This window comes from Gossypium hirsutum, chromosome A04 (genome assembly GCF_007990345.1).
Source record: "Gossypium hirsutum isolate 1008001.06 chromosome A04, Gossypium_hirsutum_v2.1, whole genome shotgun sequence".
NCBI classification, from domain to species: Eukaryota; Viridiplantae; Streptophyta; class Magnoliopsida; order Malvales; family Malvaceae; genus Gossypium; species Gossypium hirsutum.
The window spans coordinates 87,393,074-87,418,285 of record NC_053427.1 but is presented as its reverse complement, the minus strand read 5'-3'; the positions used below and the strand labels follow the sequence as shown (position 1 = coordinate 87,418,285).

General features: G+C 31.2%; 5 protein-coding genes across 7 annotated transcripts; 2 read left to right on the top strand and 3 right to left on the bottom strand.

The window, feature by feature from the left end:
* Nucleotides 1–5,761: 5,761 nt before the first annotated feature.
* LOC107938759 (probable magnesium transporter NIPA3) lies at nt 5,762–9,679 on the top strand. Of its 2 annotated transcripts, none has more exons than XM_016871992.2 (9): nt 5,762–6,516; nt 7,066–7,122; nt 7,401–7,491; nt 7,565–7,725; nt 7,829–7,956; nt 8,048–8,185; nt 8,462–8,554; nt 9,004–9,109; nt 9,207–9,679. In XM_016871992.2, the coding sequence occupies exons 1-9, from the start codon at nt 6,366–6,368 to the stop codon at nt 9,314–9,316; spliced, it is 1,035 nt and encodes a 344-aa protein (XP_016727481.1). In that variant the 5' UTR covers nt 5,762–6,365; the 3' UTR covers nt 9,317–9,679. The 2 variants fall into 2 exon arrangements, with proteins under 2 accessions (XP_016727481.1, XP_016727482.1); XM_016871993.2 differs by having other exon boundaries at nt 5,803–6,136.
* On the bottom strand, nt 9,638–10,658 carry LOC107938761 (cx9C motif-containing protein 4). Its single transcript, XM_016871998.2, has 2 exons — nt 10,528–10,658; nt 9,638–10,002 (listed from the first exon to the last, which is right to left on the bottom strand). Exons 1-2 carry the CDS (start codon nt 10,611–10,613, stop codon nt 9,897–9,899), a joined length of 192 nt encoding a protein of 63 aa, XP_016727487.1. The 5' UTR covers nt 10,614–10,658; the 3' UTR covers nt 9,638–9,896.
* A 209-nt stretch (nt 10,659–10,867) lies between these two features.
* On the top strand, nt 10,868–13,687 carry LOC107938760 (protein EI24 homolog). Of its 2 annotated transcripts, none has more exons than XM_016871997.2 (12): nt 10,868–11,049; nt 11,134–11,199; nt 11,292–11,442; nt 11,973–12,025; nt 12,127–12,261; nt 12,353–12,416; nt 12,537–12,622; nt 12,713–12,795; nt 12,906–12,982; nt 13,069–13,184; nt 13,272–13,373; nt 13,590–13,687. In XM_016871997.2, exons 1-11 carry the CDS (start codon nt 10,928–10,930, stop codon nt 13,336–13,338), a joined length of 1,020 nt encoding a protein of 339 aa, XP_016727486.1. In that variant the 5' UTR covers nt 10,868–10,927; the 3' UTR covers nt 13,339–13,373; nt 13,590–13,687. The 2 variants fall into 2 exon arrangements, with proteins under 2 accessions (XP_016727486.1, XP_016727484.1); XM_016871995.2 differs by lacking the exon at nt 13,590–13,687 and adding an exon at nt 13,474–13,545.
* A 947-nt stretch (nt 13,688–14,634) lies between these two features.
* On the bottom strand, nt 14,635–17,773 carry LOC107938762 (transcription factor TCP8). Its single transcript, XM_016871999.2, has 2 exons — nt 16,069–17,773; nt 14,635–14,974 (listed from the first exon to the last, which is right to left on the bottom strand). The coding sequence occupies exon 1, from the start codon at nt 17,534–17,536 to the stop codon at nt 16,073–16,075; it is 1,464 nt and encodes a 487-aa protein (XP_016727488.1). The 5' UTR covers nt 17,537–17,773; the 3' UTR covers nt 14,635–14,974; nt 16,069–16,072.
* A 6,097-nt stretch (nt 17,774–23,870) lies between these two features.
* Nucleotides 23,871–24,781, bottom strand: LOC121228276 (uncharacterized). The gene is made up of 2 exons (XM_041111687.1): nt 24,733–24,781; nt 23,871–24,625 (listed from the first exon to the last, which is right to left on the bottom strand). Exon 2 carries the CDS (start codon nt 24,563–24,565, stop codon nt 23,939–23,941), a length of 627 nt encoding a protein of 208 aa, XP_040967621.1. The 5' UTR covers nt 24,566–24,625; nt 24,733–24,781; the 3' UTR covers nt 23,871–23,938.
* Between the last annotated feature and the right edge of the window lie 431 nt (nt 24,782–25,212).

Here is a 25,212-nt window from a genome sequence, read left to right as displayed (position 1 = left end):
ACTTTTGAAATGAATAATGCAAGAAATCACTCAAGAGAAGAAAAAACCATAAAAAAAAATATTTTCAAGATACATCCTGCACACTATATATGTCAGCCTTACTATATTAGTACATTATTCCAATTATAAAATAAACTTAGTACAATTCTAGCCTAGCATTTAAAACAAATTCTAGAATAAATTTACTACAATTCTAACCTAACATTTGCAGCCTTACATTTAAAACAAACTTAGCTTTGTAATAGAATCACCACTATTGGAATCACTAGGTTCCAAATTATCTCTAAATTAACTCATTTCTTTGAACATTGTTGTTTTTTTCTTTCACATAATATATGTCATATTGTATATATATATAACTTTAAACTATAAGTCATTTCTTGTGAATTTTTTCAAATGAAGAAATTCTAAACAGATTATAAAAATATCGAGTAAATTGATACTTATTTGTAATGTAAGCATGAGCTATAAGAGTATTCTTCAATCAATGCGAAATTTAGGACACTTTTATTTCTCTAAAAAAAATAAAATAATTTTTTGAATTTTATTATTAACATATAAATACAACTAATAGATAAAGAAAAGTTTGAAAACTCAAACTTAATTAATAATGAACAATTAAATAAAAAAAAACTTAAAAATTACATACAAAAAAAAAGAGAGATAACCACTTGTTATCATTATGTGCTTTTGTATATTGTTATATTAAATATATATATGATTAGATACCCAAGATAATGGCAAGAAAGATCCCTATACTTTGTGGTTTGTTTTAATATGGTACCTACAATTTTAAAATGTCCAATACGTGCTTTATTTTTGTTAACCATTTCGATATTGACCTTAATGACGTTAAAATTTTTGTGGACGTGTCAAATTTTCCAATAAAAGAGTGACATGTGACACATTTTGCTTTGTTATCAACCCTATTATACCACTTTAACGGGTTAAAATAATATTAGGTTATGTACCTATTTTTTTGTTCCATTTTAGTACTTGAACTTTATACTGTTACTTGTTTTGGTATCTAAAAGCTAGCGTAAATAAAAAAAAAACTAGCTAATCAAAATGCGCTACGTCATCAATGACATGATAAGTTGACCAGTCACGTGGCACATTGACCATTTTAATCAATCCTTTATCAATGATTTAACCCGTGTTAATCTATAAAAATAATTAAAAAATTATCAAATATATTTTAAAATGAAAAAAAAATTGTAAAAATTAGTTAAAATTTTGAAAATATAAAAAAAATATAAACTTTACATAATTTCCATAACAAATTTCAATGCATTCATCATAGCTTCTTTATTGGTTATATGCACCAATTGCACATTACAAACCACTAATTAAAGTGGCATTTTCATGCTTAAATGCACAAATCCACATTTATTTTATTGAAAAATATTTAGTATAATGTTGGTGGAGTTTTTGGGCTTCACAAGTAAAGTTAAGGAGTTGACAAGTATCTTATAAAAGTATAGGAAAATATGAAAAAAAACAGGAATAAATCTCAAAATTGTACATGAACTATGGTTTAATGTACAATTTAATACATAAAATCTTGATTTGGTCCAATTTTTGTAAATTATTAATACAATTATTGAAAGAACATCATTTTATATTAATATATTGCATACATAAATAATTATATTTACCCAATATAAAAATAAATTGATGTATTTATTTCTTTAAATTTGTATGATTAAATCAAAATTATGGTTTCAAGTATACATTTGAATCGCAATTAGAGTTTCACGTGTATAATTACATCAAATTAAAGTTTATATATACAATTGCACATTAAATTAAAGTTCATGTATAATTTTGAGATTTATCCCAAAAAAACACATGACATTTTTTGAAACTACTTGCGAAATAAAAAAAATTGTTCTGCCAGTATACCAAATAATAACCCTTATTTTGTTACCCTCCATTTTTATAACCGAGATAAACTAAACCCAAATTAACAGAGTTCCCTAATACACTCAAACCTAATCACTTCCACAAATCACTAGTTGAAGACATAGAATCAAACTGAAGAACATCAAGTAAAAAAAGATGGAAGAGAACTCCAAATATCATCATGAGACAATGAGCAAACCTATTTTCATCACGACAAATAAAAATACAAGACTAGTTTTGATTGGAGAAATTAAAAACTTTCATAACTTTTGTCTTAACTTGAATAAATTTTAATTGATTAATTTTTATAATGTCCATTAAGAATGATGATATTCCTAAACCACCAATAGCCCATTGAAACATAAGCAAGCTTTGCCCTTCCTTTTAGCTAATTGAAGAAGCCCAAACCAGAGTGGACCATCCCTTTGTTTCTTTTCTTGCAATGTTCATTTTCATTAGTTTGAATTCTAGTTTTAAAGTTATAAGTTAAACATTGTCGTATGACTTCATCTATATCATATATATATATATATACAACATTTAAAACAAATTTTATATGTATCATATGTCCTAAATTATTTGTTGAAAATTTAATCAAATATTTTCAAAGTATTTTTAAAGACTTGCAAAATATTCAAAAAAATATATGTTTAATTTTTTTTAATTTATCTAAATGTTTTTGGGTTAATACAAAAATATTCTACGATGTTTAAAATATTTTAAAGGGACTTTGGCATGCAAATCTTGAGACATATGATTACGTATCTTGAGATATGAAAATTTCAAAACAAAACTCTGCTTCAGGATCTACTTGTCTTGAGACATTGTATGGTATGTCTAGATAAAATTGCATATTGTATCGAGACATTACCTGCCAATGGCTATATAACTATTATTTTTCAGCCTTGTCCCAAGAAATCTTGATATGTCTCGAGACATGATGTGAAGGGATAGTTTTTAAGCTTGAAATTAATGCTTCCAATGGTTAGATTTCATCCCTAACGATCATAAACATCCACAAACTTGTTCATTGGTATAACACCTCAAGAACACTTCAAGACTCGAGACAGATATTCAAGCATCAAGATCAAGAGAAAAGTATTCAATTATTTTTTTATTTTTATTTCTTTTGTAAATATTCTCTAGCAACTTATTGTTAGATTTTTTTATCACTTTCATTCCATTTCTTGGAGAGCTTAATTTTGTAAATAAATACTTTGTAGAAGTCTCTTTGTTTTCTTTCATTCAAATCACCGATTATAAATTGTGATGGTTTTAGTTGAGCCATAAAAACTAAGAAAGGTTCTAGTTTAGCCATAAAAGCCAGGGAGAAAGATTTTATCTAAACCTTGTGAAAAAGATAGGGATTGTGAAAGATATACATTTTCCTTGAAAGGTAACAATTCAAGTATAGTGAATTGAAATTTTTTTTGGTTAAGATATACCAAAATAGTGAAAGTAGGTAATTGTGTTCGAACTATTATAAATTGAATTGTCCAAACTTTTCTTCTCTTTCCTTATCATTTAGAAAAGTGTGTAAAGAAATTAAAAATACCAATTCACCCCTCTTAATATTTTCTTGATATTTTTAGGACTAACAAACATATTTCAAACAAACACAATAATAATAATAATAATAATAATATGGATGATAAATGTTGGGACCTTAACTGTCCTTATATCTAAAGTTTCTCATGTTTGAACAGCTTAATGCATGGCATGTTTTGCATCCCTTATTCAAACTGGACAGACCTTTAGACAACACTCTGAACATGCCTTTAGGATAATTAAGTGCATATCATTTTATACTTTGATCTTCATGGTGTGTTACACTGTTCATGTTTTATTAGATCTTAGTTGTTGTTGATCGAAATTGAGAATAGTAGGAGGAGGATGGATCAATAATTCCATGTCAAAGTGTTATCCTTACCCTTTTACTTGAAGACTAAGTTGATTGTTTTACATAAATGTGAATAAATTTTATGAGATAATTATTGAACATGATTCAATAGATAACTTTAGCTTTTAACTAAGAGTTTTATCTTATCAAAATTTACTTTGACAAGTTGTCATTCTTGGCCTATAAATAGGTTGCATTTCCGCACATGTCGGTGTGCTAGTGGGAGTGCTTTAGGCTGGCTACTTGTGTATCTTATATTTGATATTTTTGCACTATTGTGTTACGCTTTTGTTGGAGAGTAAACCATGTTGCAAACGAAGTTGTTTGGGCGAGTAATTTGTAGCAATTGAGATTGCAATTACTTCTTTGTTTAATAGTAGATTGAGTTTTAGCTCATAGATGATTCGGACGATTGCTAAATAAAATCATTCATCGAAAAAGACATTGCAAAATAGGATTGGTGAATCCAAAATGCATTAACAAATAATGTGTGTTGATTTCTCTCATTGTCTTACTCTCCGTTTATAAATTGTTGTTAAAATGTCTTATTCATACGTATGTTCGAACATCTATCCAAAGAGCAGTTGGGACATCAATTTGAACAAAGAGTAAATCGACTTGTGCTCTTTCAATAACTATTTGGGTAAACTACATCCAGTGTCACTAAATTATTAGTAAGTTTACATTTTGTTCACCTAACTTCAAAAAATTATAAAATAGTATTTGAATTGTTAAAATCGATACTGTATGACATTTTTTTATTCACAATTAACTTTGATTTAAAATTTTCATTTAAACTAGACTATTCAATACTTAAATTCAATTTAATTTTAAAATAGAAGTATGTGAATTAAATTATAAATATACGAAGAATATAAAAGTTTAAATAATATTATAACTTATAAATTTTTACTCTATAATTCAGTTAAAATATAATTAATTCAATACGAAACGCAAATAAAAAAAATATTCTCTCTATACTAAAAAAATATTCTAGAGAAAACGTTAAATTCATAATTTGTTAGAAACCAAGAGAATTTAATGTTTTTAATAAATAAAATAAAAGAAGTAAATTCCATTAATTTCACTTTGCATAATTGCAAAGTTGTCCAAATGTTATTTTCATAATTAATTAAACAAAACAGTCCTTAAATAATTATATATCTAACACGTGAATTAGACACGTCAGATTAATTATGTATTTTCTAAATCTGGGTAGCTGATTTTGAGCTTAGATAGATTCATGCTTAAATAATTTCAGATTAGAGGTTTAAAATTTTTCAAAATTGGATTATTTTGAGTTGAATTATTTTAAATTCGAATTATTTTGAATTTAGATTAAAATTGGGTTTCGATCTATTTAAATTTAATAAATCAAATGCAAAATATTAGAAAACGGATTGAGTCGGGCGATTAGATTAATTGGATTGAGAATCAGTCGATACATTAGTCCGGAGCAAGGTAAAGTATCAATTGATTATCAAACTAGCTAAACCAAGCTAAGAATCTGGTCGAATCGGATTTTATAATTTTTAATTTTTATAAATTTATAATAATTTATTTAATTAGTACCGTATGAATTGATCGGACTTAAAATCGATAACTTAATTGGTTCGACTATCAATCCAGCTTAAAAATTATTGATAAAATCATGATTGTTTAAACTAAATCGAACCAAAAACCGACTAAGGTATCGATTTGAAAAAAAGGTATTGGACATGTTAACTTAAAAACCAGTTGAATTGAGGAAAAAAAACTCAATTAAACAGTTTGATTGAACCGATTGAATATAAATCTTTAAATATTTTTATAAAATTTTCTAATTATTTATTTAGTAAACCTAATGGACCAATCAAATAAATAAATCAATGATATAATTAATTTAATTTAACCATAATTATGGTGAAAAATATAATTCAATTCCTAATCATCATTGATTCATCATAACCAAACCAAAGCCGTAGCATAAAAACCCCGCGCAATCTCCACCACGCGCTTTTCTTTTTCTTGTCTCTCACTTCCATTCCAAGAAAACCTCTTTACAATAATTAAAAGCTGTTTCTCTTCTCACCAACTCACCAAACTCGGGCAAACTCAGTCGTCCTCAATTCTCGTTGACAGACAGCCAACCCTTCTTCATCTGCTTCTTCTTTTTTTTGGTCTCTCAAGACGTGAGATCTACTCCTTCCGCTTCAACTCACTCCGCGTCAACCCAGTCAACTTTCTCTTCTTCACTCACATTGTAAATATTCGTTGTTTCCCCCCCTTTTCTTCCTCAAAATTTCCGTCTCATATTTCAACTCATTCGACTAAGGACTCACTGCTATTTGTGTAAGTAGTTTCTTTAAGGAGTATAGATCCGTTAGCTTGTGGTCTTCCAACTCTGTTCCGATCTTACGTTTCAACCTATTCCAAGATCGGTTGAAATCGCGATCCATGAACTCGGTTTTTAGACTCAGTCCGAGTTCTGGTTAGATTGAGGATCGAGTCAAGTTGTGGTTGACTCTATGTAGAGTTATCCCTTCAGAATTAGGGTTTTTGGAAGATTTTTTTTCAAAGTATGGCAGCTGTGCGAAGGTGGAGTGAGGGCATGTCCTCAGATAATGTTAAGGGTTTGGTTTTAGCACTTTCTTCCAGTTTATTTATTGGAGCAAGTTTCATTGTTAAGAAAAAAGGCTTGAAGAAAGCTGGTGCTTCTGGTATCAGGGCAGGTACTTCAATTTATCGAAGTTTTACTAATATTTTCTCTTATTTTTGTTATCATTAGAATTGGGTGATTTTGTTTTATTTTAAAATATAATTTTCAGTCTTTCTGGATTACTGCAGGGTGTTGTGACGCATTGAATAGTAGTCTACTCAATTTAGGAAAGTCAATTTGAGTGAACTGTAGCTGTTGGAAATCAATTTGCCTTGGGAATTTAATTAACAAGCACGGTCATTAAATTGATTTGAGCCTTCGGAAATCTAGTATGAGAAGTGTTTGGGGAAAATGATCTGCTTGTTCAGATGATTGTTTGTTTTGTTGCTATGGAATAAAAAAACAAAAACAAAAAAAAACTGTTCATGTTATGACTGTTATTGCCCAAATTGTTATGTTGCGTTGCTGTTAGCACCTTGTTTTTTTGGTTACCTCAGTTACCTAAAGAACTCTTTGAAATGCACTGCTATCATTAAGTGTTTTATCAAAATTTGACACTGGTATTGCTCTAGTGCGTAACACGGTGCCAATGATTGTTTTATTTGTTGTACTTTTTGCACAGGCAGTGGAGGTTATTCTTACTTGTTGGAGCCACTTTGGTGGGTGGGCATGATAACAAGTAAGTTTTATGGATTTTTCATTGATCATTAACTCAATATTTTATGGTTATATGATTCTGTAGAAGCAACATTGCACCTATTGAAAAGATCATCTTTTTGTGTTTTGTTGGAATCTACATAGTTCTTTTAGTTTTGTTGCACGCATACATGTTATTGTTTAGGGGCTGAACAAATTGTGCAATCTTGTTAGATTTACTGAATTGTCTGAGTTGCTTATGGTTCATGATTCTGGAAGGAAAAGTGGTTAAATTCTAATTCGTACTTGGCTATGCAACAGTGGTTGTTGGGGAAATTGCTAATTTTGCAGCTTATGCGTTTGCACCTGCTATACTGGTTACTCCTCTTGGTGCCCTCAGTATAATTATCAGGTATGGAAATATATCACTCAAATTTCTGGTTTGGCCTTTTAGTGTTAATTGCTAGTTGTCATTTCTCTTGCAGTGCGGCCCTAGCACATATAATTTTACGGGAAAAATTACATACTTTTGGGATTCTTGGTTGTGTTTTATGTGTCGTGGGATCTACAGCAATTGTTTTGCATGCTCCCCCAGAACGTCAGATTGAATCTGTAACGGAAGTTTGGGATCTTGCTACAGAGCCAGGTTCCATTATGTTTGCTTTCAGCTCTGAACATTGTTTTATGCTCAAAATTGTTGAACTGCTAAGAAAGAAAATGATTGTAGTTTTCCTTGGATCTTCTTGCAGGGTTCCTCTTTTACGCATTATTGGTCTTAACAGCTGTCTTTATACTTATATTCCACTTTGTTCCACAATATGGACAGTCACACATTATGGTTTACATTGGAGTTTGCTCTCTTGTGGGTTCCATTTCGGTATGCATCCCTGTCAGGCTGTTGGTAGCTTAGTGTTGTTTACCTTCTTATGTTTTTGCAGATTGTAATTTATCAAAGTGTTCTTTAATAGGTCATGAGTGTTAAAGCACTTGGCATAGCCTTGAAGTTAACTTTTTCAGGAATGAATCAGCTTGTATATCCACAAACATGGGCCTTTACTTTAGTTGTGGTTACTTGTGTGGTTACTCAAATGAATTATTTAAACAAGGTAATGTTTACTTGTTGTCCCCCCCCCCTTTTTTTTGTTTCCCTCTTTATCTTGATGTCTTTCAAGTGACAGTTTAAAGAAAGGGAACTAGAAAGCAATGTGGGGAATGTGAGAAATTTATCATTTTACTTCAAATTTTATTTCCTCTCTAGTTTTGAATAATTTATAGAAACTATGCTTTTCATACTCTTATACTTGATTTTGAGTTGATCATGTGTGCTGAATTAAAACTTCTGTTTCACACTCATATTTTCTTTTTTGCCTTCAAAATTGCAGGCACTTGATGCTTTCAACACAGCTGTTGTTTCTCCCATATACTATGTTATGTTCACGACACTGACCATTTTGGCGAGTGTAATCATGTTTAAGGTAATTTCCAGTCGTTTATGGTATCAGAATGGTTGAAAACTCCATTTATGCATATTCTAAAACATATCTTCCTTGATGCCTCTCTATTGTCTTTCAACCCAAGCCCTTTTCCAACTTTATCATCTTATTGATCTGTCTACAACATGGAATGAATTACTTAATCCTATATATACGCGAACATGCAGAAGCATGAATAGTTTATCATTCAAGAATTTTTAACTGACAATCCCATGTTTTAATTCTCTTGTTCAAGTGAGTATAGTTTTAACCCATGGTTGTCTGCCATAACCTGAAATTGAGCTTCTAGCTTGCTACTTCCACCATGTGGTGCTTCCCCTAACTTCTCTATTTCAAAAGTGAAGTTTTGACTGACTTAACAAAATGCTTCCTAGTTAGCATTTTTATTATTGAAAGTAACTAATTCAAATCTAAATATATGTTATTATCAGGATTGGGACAGGCAAAACCCTACGCAGATTATAACAGAGATGTGTGGATTTGTGACTATCCTTTCAGGAACTTTTCTTCTTCACAAAACCAAGGATATGGTTGATGGTATGTTCTCATGAACCTTCTCAATCATGCATTATGGAGCATATTCTTTCAAATTGTTTTTGGCATTTTAAACATTTGATGAATCATCTTAAATCAGGTACAAGTTTGACATCTATGTCAATGCGACAATTAAAGCACGAAGAAGAGGATGGCTTTGACGAAAGCATCCCTCTTAAGCGGCAGGATTCTTTGAGAATAATACCTTGATTGAAACAAAAATTTAGGTCATCCTACAAATCTCAGTAGAGCTTATGGGGAGAAGCCTTATTGATGTCAACGTGTATTTTACGAACAAACTTATTTGATCACACTCATATTTTGGAGGGAGTTATCCGAGGTGAGATTATCTATGGCTCTTTTTCCCTTTAGCTTCAAGATACAGACTATAGACTTCAGCTTTTGCCTTGTATAAACTATCCATAGTTCATACAGGAAAAATATATAGCCCAATGTATCTTTTGCCTTGTATAAACTATATCCATAGTTCTCTCAACATGTGAAGTGTGAAAAAGAGAAAAAAACAAAGAGGAATCAAAAACATGCAATATCTTTTGCAATTTTGATTTGGTAGATCCACTATGGTCCTTTCATTTATATACAATGAATCAGTTAGTGAAGTTATATGCCCCCTTAAAAACTCAAATCTATATATATATATATATATATCTTATAGAATATGGTCAGTACCAAACAACATCAAATATAATACAAGGTTACATTGAGTGATATATAAATGTGTATTTCAAAGGGAATGGCATGAATTGAGCATGGAAAGTCATGTTGTCTTTCATTTGGCTATTTGCTTTAGGAGAGCAGACACTGAAGCACAATGAGTGGATTCATAGTTGCATTTCTCACAGCAAGATTGGAGCAGCTCAATTACTTTTTGGCACCTACAATGCACAACATGGATCATTTCATAACAAGTCCAACATCAAGCATAAACAGCATCTCTGACCCGAACTTGAAAATTTGAATCCGATTTTGATTCAATTCGATTTGATCTTAAAACACTAATTGAACTCGGAAATGATCCTAAACTCAAGTATAAAACTCGAAATGACACAATGGCTAGTCGAACTTGAAATGAAAATTGACCTGAATTCGAAATTGCCAGTATAGTTTTCTTATTCACGGATGGGACCCAAGTTAAGCATCCATTTTTGAAAACAATTGCAGCATCAAAGGATGGATCAAATGGTACATGAATTTAATTTCTAAGCTAATCCGTAGTCTGTAAAAATAAATTATATCCATGATCCATCCATTTTTCAATGGAATTAATCAAAGATGATTTCAAGGTTCCTTCGATCAAAGTTCTAATTTAGAAAACTGTGAAGATACTGCAAATCCAATCATACCCATAAATCAATCAATTTACTGAATCACTTGGGAAAATCACAGAATAAAAATGTTACCTTTTAGGGAGGAAGTTGTTCTTTGAAAGACAAGATTGAATATCGCAAGCTTCTTTCTTGCAAGGCTCTTTGCTTGGCTGTGCCATCTCTTTTGTTTTTAAGAAAAAATAAAGTCTCAGCTTTTTTGCTCTTTGTTCTGGTTTTTCACCTAAGCTCGAGAATTTTGTAGTGAAGAAGCGGCAGCTAAACCGGTTTCGAGTTTAACCCTTACAAAAAAACCCATTTTAATGGCTGTCGTGTAAAGCCCACACGTGGCCCAATCAAGTTCAAGATTTTTGCCCTTTCAAGGCAAAAGCTTTATAAGTCTATCAAAGCTAAAGCCTTTTTCTTGTCTTTGAAACGTCGTCACACTGGAAGTCCTTCCTTCTCTCTTTGATTATCGATTAAAAAAAAAAAACAGATGGAACATATGAAACCATTAATTGAAGCTTTGAGGACTAAATTAAAGCAAGCTTTGATTCTATGGGCAGAGGGTTTCAGAGAAGCTTGTTGTCTTCACAGAGTTATCGTTCTTTGTCGCAGGTTTCTAATTTTTTCTTCTTTTTGGTTAATTAATCACTTTATTTTGCTTTTTTGATGTAAACAAAATCTGGGTTTTTTTTGTAGGTCGAAGAAGCTTATGATTAGAACGGGACAGTGTTTTCTTTTAAATGGCTTCATATTCTTAGGAAGGTAAAGCTGAGATTTTTATTTTTTAATTTTCATAATTGATGATTAGCTAATGATTTATGTGTAAATTGGGTTAATTTTGTTGTATTTTTCAGTTTGTTTGTCCTAAATTCAGTAGTTATCCCAACACTACAATGGATATTGCCTGATCATTACTCACAAACCAATTGTGAAGCGATGTCTGAATTCCATGGTGTCTTCAAATTTTATTCCTTCTTACGTGGCTTCCTCATACAACTATTCTATGTAAGTGTTTACCATATATACAATCCTAGAAACAGTTCCAATTTGATGGCAGACATATATATATAGCATTCATATGAATTTGAGATGCTAATGTTTGGTTTAATGGAATTGTGTTGATTTGTGTATATGATGCAAATCCTGCAAATTTCCCCAATCGATGCGGCTTAAGTAGTAGTTTATAATCATTATGTGCTTTTAGTAAAGTTTGATTGTCATACCGTAGCTATTCTAGTACTTAGCCGAGGAAGTTGATCGAAAGAAACGAATCCCAAAACGTCCTACAATCGTGACCGTTCCCTGCAACAATACCATAAAACTAGTCATTGCTGCTTTCTCCCGGGCCACCTTCGTGACTGCTGTTATCATCTCATTATCCCCGCCGTTTGGTCGGGAACTGCGTGCTCTATGTTTCATTGATATAACTAACAGTATTCTTTATAACAAACAGTATCATGTCTTGCGGCTTTTATCTTGTTATGAACACTTACTTGGACTGATTATTATTACATATTCGATTTTTTTATCTGCAGGTATTTTGGTTCTATCCCTTATACGTATTCAGCTTTATTCTGAGCAATCTATGGTACGTTCTCGTCCGTTTTGCATTTATATTCTTCGATGCAACATTTTGAACTGGATTAGTTCTATTTGTTGAACATAAACCTATTTTGTATAAACATCCAGGTACAATGACATTGCTACACATGGTTTTGCTGCAATGGGGAGATCCGGGCCTTCTACGGTGGAATCCTCGAAACAAAATGATACATTGACCTCAGACAGCAAAGTGCATGCAGCTAGGCCTGCTGGCCTCGGAGGGTACTGATGGTCGTGGGTGCTTTTCTTAAACAAACAATTAAACTTCGTATAGGTGTCTTAAGTCCGGTTTTCATTGTATGTTTTCCTACAGGATCATGATCGGAATAGGGGAGCAGGTGTATTCGTTGCTTCTTTTGACTTTCTTTTTCTTCGAGGTAAAATTATTGCCTATCTTGTATAGGTTTTTTTTTTTTTTTTTTAACTTGTTTTTCCATGTATGAAGTCATCTATATATATTTTGAGATGATGACTTGCATCTTTTACGATATATGTAGGTTTATGCCGCGGGATTTATACCTTACGTTGGGAAGGCACTCAATTTCGTACTTCTTTCTTGGATGTACGCGTATTACTGTTTCGAGTACGTGGTAAAACAAGTATTTTCCGTCTCAAATCTTTTTGCTCTTAGTCTAAGCTAAGATAATGGTGAAATAACTTCTAATCTTTGTAGGTACAAATGGAACTTAACTGAATGGGGCCTGGAGAAAAGATTGGATTTTTTTGAAACTAATTGGGCATTTTTTGCTGGTTTCGGTAATTGATTTCTCTTCGAGTTTGCTTGTTATGGAAGTGAAAAGAACCCGAGAAACTTCGTGTTTTTAATATCACGTTCGAGATCACTGATGTTCTAATGGGATTTTCAGGAAGTCCTTGTGTTCTAGCGATTTTCTTTTTCTCACCTCTCATGGGATATGGGTTTATGGCTGTACTCTTCCCTCTGGTTCATCTCGGCCCCTTGTTCTTTTGGTGATTGTTGAATTTCGCTTTCCCAATCATTGGATTGTCTTTAACGTGCATGTCTTTCAGTTTGTTCTTACTGCAACAGGCACAGAAGCCGAGCAGGTTATTTCCACTCAAAGAAGAAGATTTACCGGTGCACAATTGGGGAAGGTTCCGGTATTTTACGCAGCTGACACTTTATTGTAAGCTAACCATATTATTCATTTCCACTTTCTCCTCAACATGGTTGGTCTTAAAATCGATAACTTTTGTGTTTATTTCTTCTCTAGGATACGGGTCTTGTCCCTCTTCCCATCGGAATCTCAAGAACGAGCACAAGACAACAAAACACTATAACAGATTCTGGCCATGCTCTCGTACCTTCTTGACCTGTAAGTCCATTTCCACAAGCTCGACTGAAAAAAAGAAGTTTCCGAACCTTTTTATCTCATTTCTTTTGTATCTTTGTGTTGTGTACATAAAAATTTGCAGAAATGAAGTGTAAAAACATTATACTTATCATTGATTTCTGCCCCTTTTATGAGATTACCAAAAATGTGTACAGTTCGGGTGTGAGACGGTTGTCGTATCTCTATATTCATATGTAGGACACAGAATGTTGGACACGAATACTTGACGAAAAATTGAAGACTCTGAGCTACATGGTTTTAAATAATATGATTTACGTGACATTATTTGAATGAAATGAATGAAATTGTGTGTGTTGATTTGAAGCAATTAGCTTGCATTTCAGATTTTTATTAAATTTGGTTTTGAAATATTACTATTATTATTGAACTATTAGAAAGTTTTCATCAAGTCATCGGAATGTTAAAATCATTGTTGTATGACCTTATCATATCGTCTACATCAATTGAAAGGTCTTCTATAGTTCATTTTCTTTGAGAAGCACATTTAAGCATCATGAATCTGCAAAGTAAACTCCAAGCAATTTTTTTCCTTTAATTTTCGACATTAATCGTCTAATTGACTTGCGTGTAAGGTATGCTCTTCTAATCATAGATGTGTATTGATTTATAATATCGATCATTAAATTATCGCTTGGAGCTTGTTACTCAGATTTAAAAATATATATAATAAATTAGTGACTTAAATAAAATATTTCGAATAGTTAAACAATTTAATGAAAATTTTTGAATAATTTAATGATTTTTTTTATTTTTTAAAATTAAATTATCAAAACATAAATTCATTAATAATTTAATTATGTTAAGGTGTATATCATTTTAATTTGGATTATTTTATTCCAATATGGTACGCACAACTATGTTATTCCATACCTGAAAAAAGAAAAAGGCAGTCACAGCCCCCTGCCCCCAAAAGAAAAAAAAAACATAATAATGACATTTTAATTTCCTCATTTAGAAGGTTATAATCGTACTAATATAATAATAAAGGCATAATGGCACTTTTTGATGTTTAATTATTTTCACTTTGGTACCGATTTTTCTTTTTTAATTATTTTGGTATTCATTTTTAAATTTTAGTTAAATTATTTTTTAACGAAAAATTCTATTTAATTGACGTGGTAGTTTGTATGGATTCTACTTATACTTCATAGTTGTGAATAAAAAGTGAAGATTTTTACTAATTTGTTAATTTTTTAAATATTTTTTATAAAGTACGTATGGATTGACAGTTCAGTTAACTTTTCCATTTTAAAAAATAATTTTACAAAAATTTGAAGGTTAAAAATCAAAACGATCCCAAAAAAAATAAAACTAAAATGACAAGAAATAAACGTTGAGGACTCATTCAATTCGAACTCAAATTTCTTTAAACCCAAAACTAATCTAAAACTAGAACAACTTGAATATGAAATGTACCGAACAAATACCGTAAGTTGAAATGATTTGAGCTTATAATGACCTGATTTGAAAAACCCAAACCTTAAACTCGTATGATTTAAACTTATAGTAAATCGAACCCAAATTCATTCAAACTTCAGGGTCCATTTATGAAATTTCCCAACCTGAAAGAGAAAGATTTACAACAAATTAAAAAAAAAAAAGCAAGCAAAAGCAATTCATTTTCCTTGTTTCATTTTTTAAAAAAAAATTTGGTTACTTTCCAAATATCATAAGTACAAACAAAGGATGCATGTAATACCAAATAACATTGTTTAAACACAAATAAATATAAATATCTTACTATACAAACAACTCTCATTTTCCCAATTAAGTCCCTTTGGACTACACCTGAAATTGCTTACTTTCAAACTTCTCAACATCAAATTCCAGATATAAATATTCATAAATCCAAAATAAAAAGGTCAAATTATGATTTTAACCTCTTTGTTATCCTCAAATTCGGGATTCAACTCCTGAATTTTAATTTAGCATAATTTGATTATTTATCTTTTATAATATCATTACTTAATTTAAACAATTAACATTCTTAACTATTTCAATTAAAATAATGATCTAGACTTTTTCTTAAAATCATCTATTCGAACTCATTACGTTGACATGGAAGTATGTTTTTAAGAAGTATTTAAAGCTGAATAATTAACCGTGTTAATTACTTAAACTAATTAATGGCGTTATAAAAAAATTATATATGATCCAAGTCTATGTACTCTTCTTAAATTTGAAATTTAGTCCCTTTATTTTTAAAATTTCAAATTTTAAGTCTAATTGTTCATTAGTATGTCTTCTTTTAAATAAATAAATAAATAAAAACCACTGGTAACCATGAAGCAAGAAAAAAAATGTTATAACGAACCGATATTTAAATTAGACTTGTAATTTTGAATTTTAAAAGTAGAGGAACTAAATTCTTTGAAATAAAAGTATAGGGACCTAGAGCATATTTTAACCTTATGAAAATAGGGACTAAATTATGCCAAACAAATTAAAGTATATGAACTAAATTTCAAAATTGAATAGGGTAGAAGAATGAAAACCATAAATTAACCAAATCAAAACAAAGAAAACTAAGAAGGGTAGAGTAGCTAATTAGAACCTTAATTTCTCCCCATATTTATAAAACTAAATGTATTTTCTTGAAGGGAAAAAAAATTCAAAAGCATCTCAACTATGGGAATTAAAGTTTTTGCCTACTAACCACATCATTGAGAATTATTTGGGTCTTCATCTCCACTATTTGTACCTTGTTGTTGATGATGTTCCATGGGATTATTTTGGTCGGAATTAATGTTCGGACCGCCTCTAGAATAGGCGTTAAGAGCGGCCAACATTCCTAAATTAGATTCCGATAACCCTAACCCGAGGTGTTGAGACGGTTGATGTTGTTGTTGCAATAACATGGAACCTAATTGCAGAGGGCTGGCTCTACCACCTTGGGACTCTAGGTTCCCTTGAAGGTTAAATCTTGGAACAAAATGTAAGGGTGCTTGCAATGTGTTGCCACTCGCTGTTCCGAACGGCCACATCTGGGGTTCGGATGAACCGGCTCCAGATGCGGCTGTTAGAATTGAGGGACCAGTAGTAGTAACTGGAAGCATCCAAAACGTACTTCCAGTTGTACTGCTGGGAGCTGGTGCCACTGCCCACATGGCAGTGGCAGGTAAGATATTCGATGGCTTATGCAATTGAGGTAAGCCAGTTTTAAAAGCCTTAATGGAGGATCCATCACCGCCACTGTCACCATCTCCGCTGCCACCGCCGCCACCGGTTTCACCTTGTTGTTGGTTATCATCCTTGAACAAGTCCTCCCTAAAACGCTTCCTCATATAGTTCTCACTTGAATTCCCACAACCACCGCTACCACCGCCACCTGCAGGTAAAGTTTCAGCTATTTGATCTGCCCTTAACAGCTGTTGCTGATGATGGTGGAGACCGAACAAAGCGCTATGAGCAAACCCTTCTTCATATGGGTGATGATGAGAAGCCAAAGCTAAAGCACCATGGAACGAGTGAGGAGCAGATTTCGACGGTGGAGCTGAAAGCGTAGACCCACTACTTCTCAACGAAACGTTAAGAGTCGAAAAATTGGCCGGTATAGTACCAGTTCCGGTGGCTGCAATGATCGCCGGTTCAGCCTGCTGTAAAAGCCATTCAATCGTTTCACCATCAGATTTATGACCCAACTCTCTAGTCAACTGAAAAACCCTAGCTGCACAAGCTGCAGGCATTCTTATACGCCGTCCCCGACCATCCACCTTCGTGTGACGGTCTTTAGTGGACCGTTTCGCCGGTGGGTTCGACGACGGTGGCAAGTTGGGTTGATTCTTCTTTGTAGAATCATCGATGTTAAGGGAAGCACTAGATCTGGTAGCAATAGCTAGTGAAGCATCAACCGGCTGAGCAGGGTTAGTCTTAGTAGTGGAAGAGGAGGAAGAAGAAGAAGAAGAAAGAGGCGGCGTTGCAGTGGTTATAACGGTGGCTGTTGAAGAAGTAGTAGGATGAAGAAGACGGCGGTGAAGGTGAGATATGGAGGTTATATTAAAAGGGCTGTTGTTGTTGTTGCTAGTAGAAGAAGGAGCTGAAGATGTGGTGGTGGTGCCATCAGAAGAGACCAAATTGGTATTATTGTTGGTTTGCTTATTGTTCTGAGAATATGTAAGTTCCATTATGGTGGGGTTTTCTGAGAAAAAATAAAAATAAAAGGGGTTGGATTTTTATTTTAATAGTGGAAGTGTTTTGGGGTTTCAAAGCTGATCCATCATCAATTCTTTTGGTTTCTCGAGAGAGATGTTTTTCTTTAGGACTAAAAAGAGTTTTGATTGTGGGGCTTGTTTTGTTTTGTGATTGACTGTTGTCTTTGAGCTCTTTGTGTGTGTATGAGAGCGAGAGGGTGGCTTTAGATAAAAGCAGATGTGTGGGGGGGGGGGGGGGGGGGCAGAAAGTTATAGCAAAAGTCTACTCATGGGGTCCTATAAAGGAATGTTAAAATAAGCCCTTTGATGATGAGTTTACATAATGTGAAATTCCTATTGTATCCTTTGATTTCATTCAAGCTTTATTTTGTGAATAACATTATGTAACAATTGTTAGTGGATTTTCTTTTATCTATTTGGATAAAATTCGAATCTTTGACTCATTAATATTTGGGATTTTACTTATACAACTATTGGTTGAACATTTTTGCTCTCAAACTATAAAATAAATGAAGACACTTATTGTGATATTAAAAAAATTAAGTTTTATGGGTTCGAATTTTAAAAATGATATTATTAGGAAAGACAATCGCAAATTTCAAAAGAATCAATTTTTATATATTGTAAAAATCGGCATAAAAGATATCTTAATTCCTCTCAGAAAAATTGAGTTTTAAACATTAAAGACTTTAATTCAAAATGACCCAAATCTAAAATAATTCTATTAAATAACTTAAATCAAGAAAAAAACTACAATTCAATCTGATAATCCTGAAATCATCAAAGTCTTGTTTGATAATTAGTTGGAAGTTTCAAGATTACAGTGCTTAAAAGGGTATGACGACTTTTGAAAGCTGAAGGTCAATGGTGGTTGAGGTATATACCTAAAAAAGATAACACAATTGCGAATCACTTGGCGAAATTGGGTCTCACTTGGAAATCAAGTCTACAAATCCTCGATGTCATCCCTAATGAAGTCTCAGATATGTTTTAACAAGACAAAGCGAGTGGTGCTTTTTATTTTTATTTTTAACATAATGAAATAGTTCGTTTTCTTCACAAAAAAAAAGCCTTAAATTAGAATTAATCTAAACTTAAAATGACTCAATTAAAAAAACCCAAATAATATAAATCCAAAATTTACTTTTAAGTCCCTTAAAGCTAATCCAATTCATAGGCCTATGAAATCCTCTCTACTTCAACAAGTCTTATCAAACTTGAGAGAAAATGTGTTAATGGTGAATTAACAGAGTTTATAGGTTGATTTCACAATTTTGTATAATTTTTTTAATATAGATATGTAATATATAATAATATATATTTAATAAATACAAAACTATTACAGAATATGCAATCAGCAAGCTGGGAAGCATCTTGGGACAACTCATAGCTTTAAACCCAACCCAATATTCTTTTAATTAATTAAGTAAACAAATGGCTACCCCTTCTTTTGATAACCTGGCGACTTATATTTTGTAGAAATAGACGACATAATATATATTTCTTTATCATTATAGTATAAAGTAGAGAAAGAGAATGTTGATCATATCAAGTGTCATCTGGGTTCGAGTTTTGTTAATCACGTTGATAGTTTAAAATTTATTTTATTATTATAATTTTTAAAAAAAAGAAAAAGAATAATAGAATTTAAATTCGTATTATTTAAATATCAAATAAAAATCATAATCGATATTCATTTAAATTTTTAAAAATAAATTTATGAAATTATATATTAACAATGTGTCGGATAAAAATTTAATTGAATTATTAAATTATGAATGGATTAAATCCAATATAATAAATATTCGTTTAGGCAATTTTAATGGAGATTTGGTTCGAAAAGAAAAAGATCCTTCACCCTAATATTCTTTTTTTTTTCCTTTCTATTTTATCGAAAAAGAAAAAGCTACAATAAAAAAAACCAAACCTAAATTATGTTAGTAGTACTGTTCTTTTGTTTTAAAAGTTTGTCATTTCTTATATGTTTTTTTTTCATGCTCGAATCCATAAAATTTCCTAAGATTTTAAATGCAAAAAAAAAAAAAAAACTCATAATGTTATTGAAACCCTAATGCATGCATGCATGTACGAATCACAGTGATAATAATAGTAGTTAAATTTGTAAACGAAAAAGTAATCAACGTAATTTTGGTATCAATTTAGTTTCGACTCTATAAGATTACATTTATTCCGGGACGAAACCAAAAATTTATTTTTAAAGGGTTAAAATCAAATTTTAAAAGGGTCAAATATAATTTTTTTTTGTATATGCTTATTAATTTAGAATTTAAAAAAATTAAATTAGAACTTTTTCATCTTTAAAGAAATTAAAGCATATTTTTATCAAAAAATTAAATCGATAATTTATCGGGCCACGGGCACTGCCTACCTCTTACATCTTCATATTCATATGATCACATATTTTTGTAACAAAAACTTAATAAATTTGGACTTTCCTTTTCTAAAGTTATATTCTCTTGAATATTTAAATTTAAACTATATATATATACATGTATATAGTCTTTTGTCTTTGCTAAAGTACAATTTTGTCCTCTCATCTTTTGCCAAAATTTTAAAAGCCCCTTTGGAAGTGGAGGTGCCCAAATCAAATCATTCTACCTTTCCTTACTATTATATTTAAACAAACAAATAGGACAAAAAATAATATATGGTTAAAATATGCGATAAGTTTTTCTATTTTTTGAAAATTTAGAATTTAATTCTTATATTTTTATTTTTAGGATTTTAGTCCTTTTTGAAAATTTAAAATTCAAATCTAACTATTAACACTAATAATATTTTTGGTTACGTAATTATAGAGTAAGCTTTTTTACATTTTAAAATATTACACAAACGAATTTAATAAAAATGTTAATAATTGAATCTAAATTTTAAAATCTAGAAATAAAAAAGTAGGGACTAAATTTTAAAAATTTAAAAATTACACAAATTTTAACCATAAAATATTATTTAGTATTATTAAAATTCACAAACACTAATCAGCCAGCCAACACCCACCTGGACCCACTTTCTTTGCTTTATGAAAGAAATAAAAGAAAATAAACTCTTAAAATGAACAGATAATCATCTAATTTAATTCATTAATAAATTCAATTAATAACAAAAAACAAATCCCACCCATAACTATTTAAGTCAGCAAATATTATTAAAGTATTAACACGAGTTTAAACTGGGTTATATTTTTAGAATCATTTATGGTTTCTTTTCGCAATTTATAAATAAGAGGATAATACATTTTAGTATATTCAAATTTAAGTATTCTTATATTGACAATAATTGAATTAAGATTCAATCGACTTAAATTATTAAAAATTAAAAATGTAAATAAAGATTATAATAGGATTAAATCAACAGTAGTGGGTGCCAGAGTGGCTAGGTTAAGCCAGTGGTCACCTTCATCATTCTCTCTTTCTTTGTTTTTGTTTGATTCTTTCTTTTTCTCTTATACCTTTTTTGTTTTAAAATATTTATTATTTTAAAAATAATATTATAATATTGTTGATAAAGACCTCTCTTTTACTATTTATTTTTCTGTCTCCCTTCCATTTCAACTAACAAATTTAATATTTAAATTACTTTCACATTCCAAAATCAAGTTGTGTCAGTCACAGTATTTGTCAGAACAAATTATTATTCACCCACATTTTGACTCCTCTATTTACCATGATTAAGTACTATTTTGAAGGATCCAATTAAATGATTCTTGGGTACTGCAGATATCTGGGTTTTGAATGTTGAATTGCGAGTTACGTTGGATCGGAGATTTAAACAGATAGTTTTGAAGTTGTTGTTATTTAAAAAAGAATCTGCACGAGTTTACAAATCAATTTTGATTAGAAGAATTTAATAACTTCCAATAAAAGTGGCGCATCCAACACATCGCTGATGTCTTAGTTAAGATAGTTCGTGATAGAAGACCGTTTCTGTTTAATCTTATTTGTATCACCCAAAAAGAAAAGGACTCAATTAAAACATCTTAAAAGTTTTGGTTTAATCTAGAATTTGAATCATAACATGAGGACCTTTGGTTAAATTAACCATTATATAAAAATACATTTTAACCATCAAAATCAAATGATATTTAAGACATTTAATTCGCTTTTCCCTTCTTTCTTTCTGTTCCCAGTAACTTTCCACTTTTGACTTTTTACTGACTTTACAGTAAATTTAGTTCCCTCATCTTAGATGAAGTGTAAAACTTAGGGCTAGTTTGGATGGGCGGTGTGTTTACCTCCGGTGAGGTTAAAAACAGCGATGGCGGTGAGATTAGTTACTGTAGCGGTGAGATTGGGTACTGTAGCGGTGAGATTAGAAACAATGGTGGAGTGTGTGTTTGGATTCAAACGCAGCTGTAGCGGTGAGGTGAAAATGAAAAATGACTATTAAGGACATCAAATTAGAATTGATATATAATAGAAGTTATTTAAATTATTTTACTTTTTAAAATTATTAAAATATGCAAATTCATTTAATAAAATATTAAAATGTATCTTCCAATATTTTAATGAATTATATAATTAATTTAAATTATTTATTAGATAAAATGATAATTATTTTTAATTTTTTTATAGTTATAATTAAATATTTTTTATAACAATGATAAATATTATTTTCACAAATAATAACATTATACTTGGATCTAATTTTGAAGTATCTAAACGGATGATTTTTAATAAAAAAAATATAGTAACATAAGACATAACAAGTTTCATTATTACTAGAAATTAGGTTATGATACAAAATGTGTTTACAAATATTGATTCATTAAACTAGTTGCAATGGTTTCCCTTAACATTGTGATTTCAAGGTCACTTTCTCTGCTAGAAGAACTCGATTCACCTCTGTCAAACTGGCTTGAAGAGACTGGCATGTCCGGTATATTCTCAAATTCTCGAAAATCCTCATCATTTGACCAAGCATGTCTTCGAATGTAATTATGCAAAACCATTGTTGCAATAACTATTAAAACTTGCTTGTCGAATGAATAACTTGGAATATCTCTTAATATTGGCCATTTTTTTTCCACACTCCGAATGTTCGTTCAATCACAGAGCGTAACGAAGAATGGGCATGATTGAAGATTTCTTTTTTTCCAGATACTTGATGATTACCTCGACGAAAATCAGGTAAATGATATCGTTCCCCCTATATGGACCTAGAAAACCTGCCATTTGTGGATATCCGGAATCCACAAGATAATATTTTCCTGCAAAAAAAGTAAAACATAATATCAAGTTTAAAAATAAATTAAAAATTTTAATATTTTTTATGTAAAAAGTAATTAAAAAATTAAAGTTCGACCTGGTGGAGGGTGTGGAAACTTCAACTCTTGCTTTCTAAGTGCTTGCAAAAAAATTCTACTATCATGTGCTGTTCCTTCCCAACCAGGAAATGCAAAAATAAAGCACATGTTGAAGTCACAAGCTGCCATAATATTTTGAGTTGGTTCACCTTTCCGTCCGATATAAGGTATTTGAGAAGAAGGCGAAATGCATGCTTTTATGTGTGTTCCATCTATGGCCCCAATACAATCCTTTAAAATAAATACAAGTAATAAGATAAAAGTTAGAAATAATTTATGTTTTAAAAATATAAAGATTGTGTAAATTTTACCTTAAAGTGAGGCCAATATCTTGTATCATGTCGAATATGGTTCGGTACTTCCTCGAATTGACCTTCAATGGGTTTAATCGTGTCTATTCCCATTCGAGCAAATATATGCAACATATCAGTAAAAATTCGACTAACAGTTTCCCCAGATCGTTGAAATCGCTCTGTTGCATTTGAATTTGATTCTCTATTTCCAAGAATGTACAATGATAATGCTAACTTCTCCATCGCCGATACTTTCCCATTCTTTAAGCCATAATTTGTTTGCAAATCATGCAACAATCTGTGAAATATATTTTTTGGCATCCTAAAACTAATCATGCAACGATCATCGTGCCCATTTAATACTTCGTCCACCCACATTTGACCAGTATAATTTGAATCCATACGCGGTTGCATAGTGAAATAAGTTTCATGGTGTACCAATACACTGCTTAACACATATTCTTCCTCATTATGATAATTGTTGTGCTCAACTTGGGTAACAATTGTGGCTATTCTTCGTTGAGCTTCTTCACTTAATTCAGAGGTATCATAATTCATATCAAAACTATTAACATATTGTTAAATTCATCCATAACCTGAAAAAGTAATCAAATGAAAATAAATCCTTTAAAATCTCGTGACATTCTATACAACACAAAAACTTGATTAAAAGCATAACATAAAAATACCAAACATAAAAAGTAGCATACATTAGTTTTACATATAAAAAAGTAGTATAGTTATATTACAATAATATTTCTAAGGAGCTGATGGTGGAGGTGGTTGATGGTATGGTTGGAAGGGAAATGAGGATGTTGCTACCAAGGATGAAAATGATGCAATTGGATTTTGTTCAGCATACTCACGTCGAAGCCACCAAACCCTATCATCTGGATCTAAGTTCAAAAACATTTCTCGTTTCATCGGTATTTGGAACATTTTGGTGGCAAAATAGTACAATTCATCTCTTTTTGGAATTTCATCTCCCAAAGCACGCAAAGCATCCATTGCATTTGAAATAGTATATTGAGAGTGAGGAAAAATAATTTCATTCACTGACTTCCTTGGACTAGCCATACTCTCACACAATTTCTCAATCTGAGTAGTTAATGTATTTCTTGATGATTTTCTACTTGAACTTGATTTTTTTCCCTTACCGTGTACAGCCCCAAGTGTTTGCTTTCTTCGATTAGGGATTTCATGAGAAGGGTTTGATGGTACCTCATCAGGGGGAATACCTTCATTCTCGTTACTATGTTCATCTGAATCACCAAATCCCTCATTAGGTGCATCATCTCCCATAGGAACCCCACTTGGAAGAACACCAGACGAAGGTGCCCATGCGTTCTCTCCGGTGGCTACAATGCCACCAAACATTTGCCACATTAACTTATTCAATCGTGGATCAATTCCTTTCTTCTTAAATCCTTTAAAATCAGGATTTTCCTACATAAAATGCTAAATATTAAATGTTATACTAAGATTTTTATAATTGTAAATTATTAATTTCAATAAACTTTATGCATTAAAATAATGATAAAGTGAACACTAACCTGTATTTTTGCAGCCCACCATTCTTCGGTAGCATCGACCGTCTTTTTAGTTGGACACCATCCAATACCTGTAGATTCCTTAAGCAACTCCCTCCATAACCTCCATTCCTTTTTTAATGTATCCCACTTATTTTTCAATTGAGGTTTTCCATAATTTTTTTGTGTTTTTGCTTGAAAAAGAGCAATAACATTTTCCCATCCTTTTGAGTTTAGATGAGTTGTCGGTCTATTACCAGCATTGACTTCATTCACGCAAAGTTCACAAAATATCAATGTCAGCTCATCATCCCAAACAGCTTTTGTTGCTAAGCCACTATCTCCTTCCACAAAATTTCGTGTCTTTACCATCTATTGTCATTGATATAATTCAGTCAATGTGCTAGCATTCACCAAGAAGCATAGAGCAAATATATAGTCTATAAGTTATATTAGACGTCTCTCAATGCTAATCTTTATCTAGCCACACCCAAAAAAAACTGG

Excerpts from the sequence above, each read along its gene's own strand:
- LOC107938759 (XM_016871992.2), top strand. The coding sequence starts at position 6,366 with ATGGCAGCTGTGCGAAGGTGGAGTGAGGGCATGTCCTCAGATAATGTT. Across the intron at positions 6,517-7,065 it reads TGCTTCTGGTATCAGGGCAG|GCAGTGGAGGTTATTCTTAC; the intron begins GTACTTCAATTT and ends CTTTTTGCACAG. Across the intron at positions 8,186-8,461 it reads AAATGAATTATTTAAACAAG|GCACTTGATGCTTTCAACAC; the intron begins GTAATGTTTACT and ends TCAAAATTGCAG.
- LOC107938761 (XM_016871998.2), bottom strand. The coding sequence starts at position 10,613 with ATGGCACAGCCAAGCAAAGAGCCTTGCAAGAAAGAAGCTTGCGATATT. Across the intron at positions 10,003-10,527 it reads AACAACTTCCTCCCTAAAAG|GTGCCAAAAAGTAATTGAGC; the intron begins GTAACATTTTTA and ends TGTGCATTGTAG.
- LOC107938760 (XM_016871997.2), top strand. The coding sequence starts at position 10,928 with ATGGAACATATGAAACCATTAATTGAAGCTTTGAGGACTAAATTAAAG. Across the intron at positions 12,262-12,352 it reads AGGCCTGCTGGCCTCGGAGG|GATCATGATCGGAATAGGGG; the intron begins GTACTGATGGTC and ends GTTTTCCTACAG. Across the intron at positions 12,623-12,712 it reads TACGCGTATTACTGTTTCGA|GTACAAATGGAACTTAACTG; the intron begins GTACGTGGTAAA and ends TAATCTTTGTAG.
- LOC107938762 (XM_016871999.2), bottom strand. The coding sequence starts at position 17,536 with ATGGAACTTACATATTCTCAGAACAATAAGCAAACCAACAATAATACC.
- LOC121228276 (XM_041111687.1), bottom strand. The coding sequence starts at position 24,565 with ATGTGGCAAATGTTTGGTGGCATTGTAGCCACCGGAGAGAACGCATGG.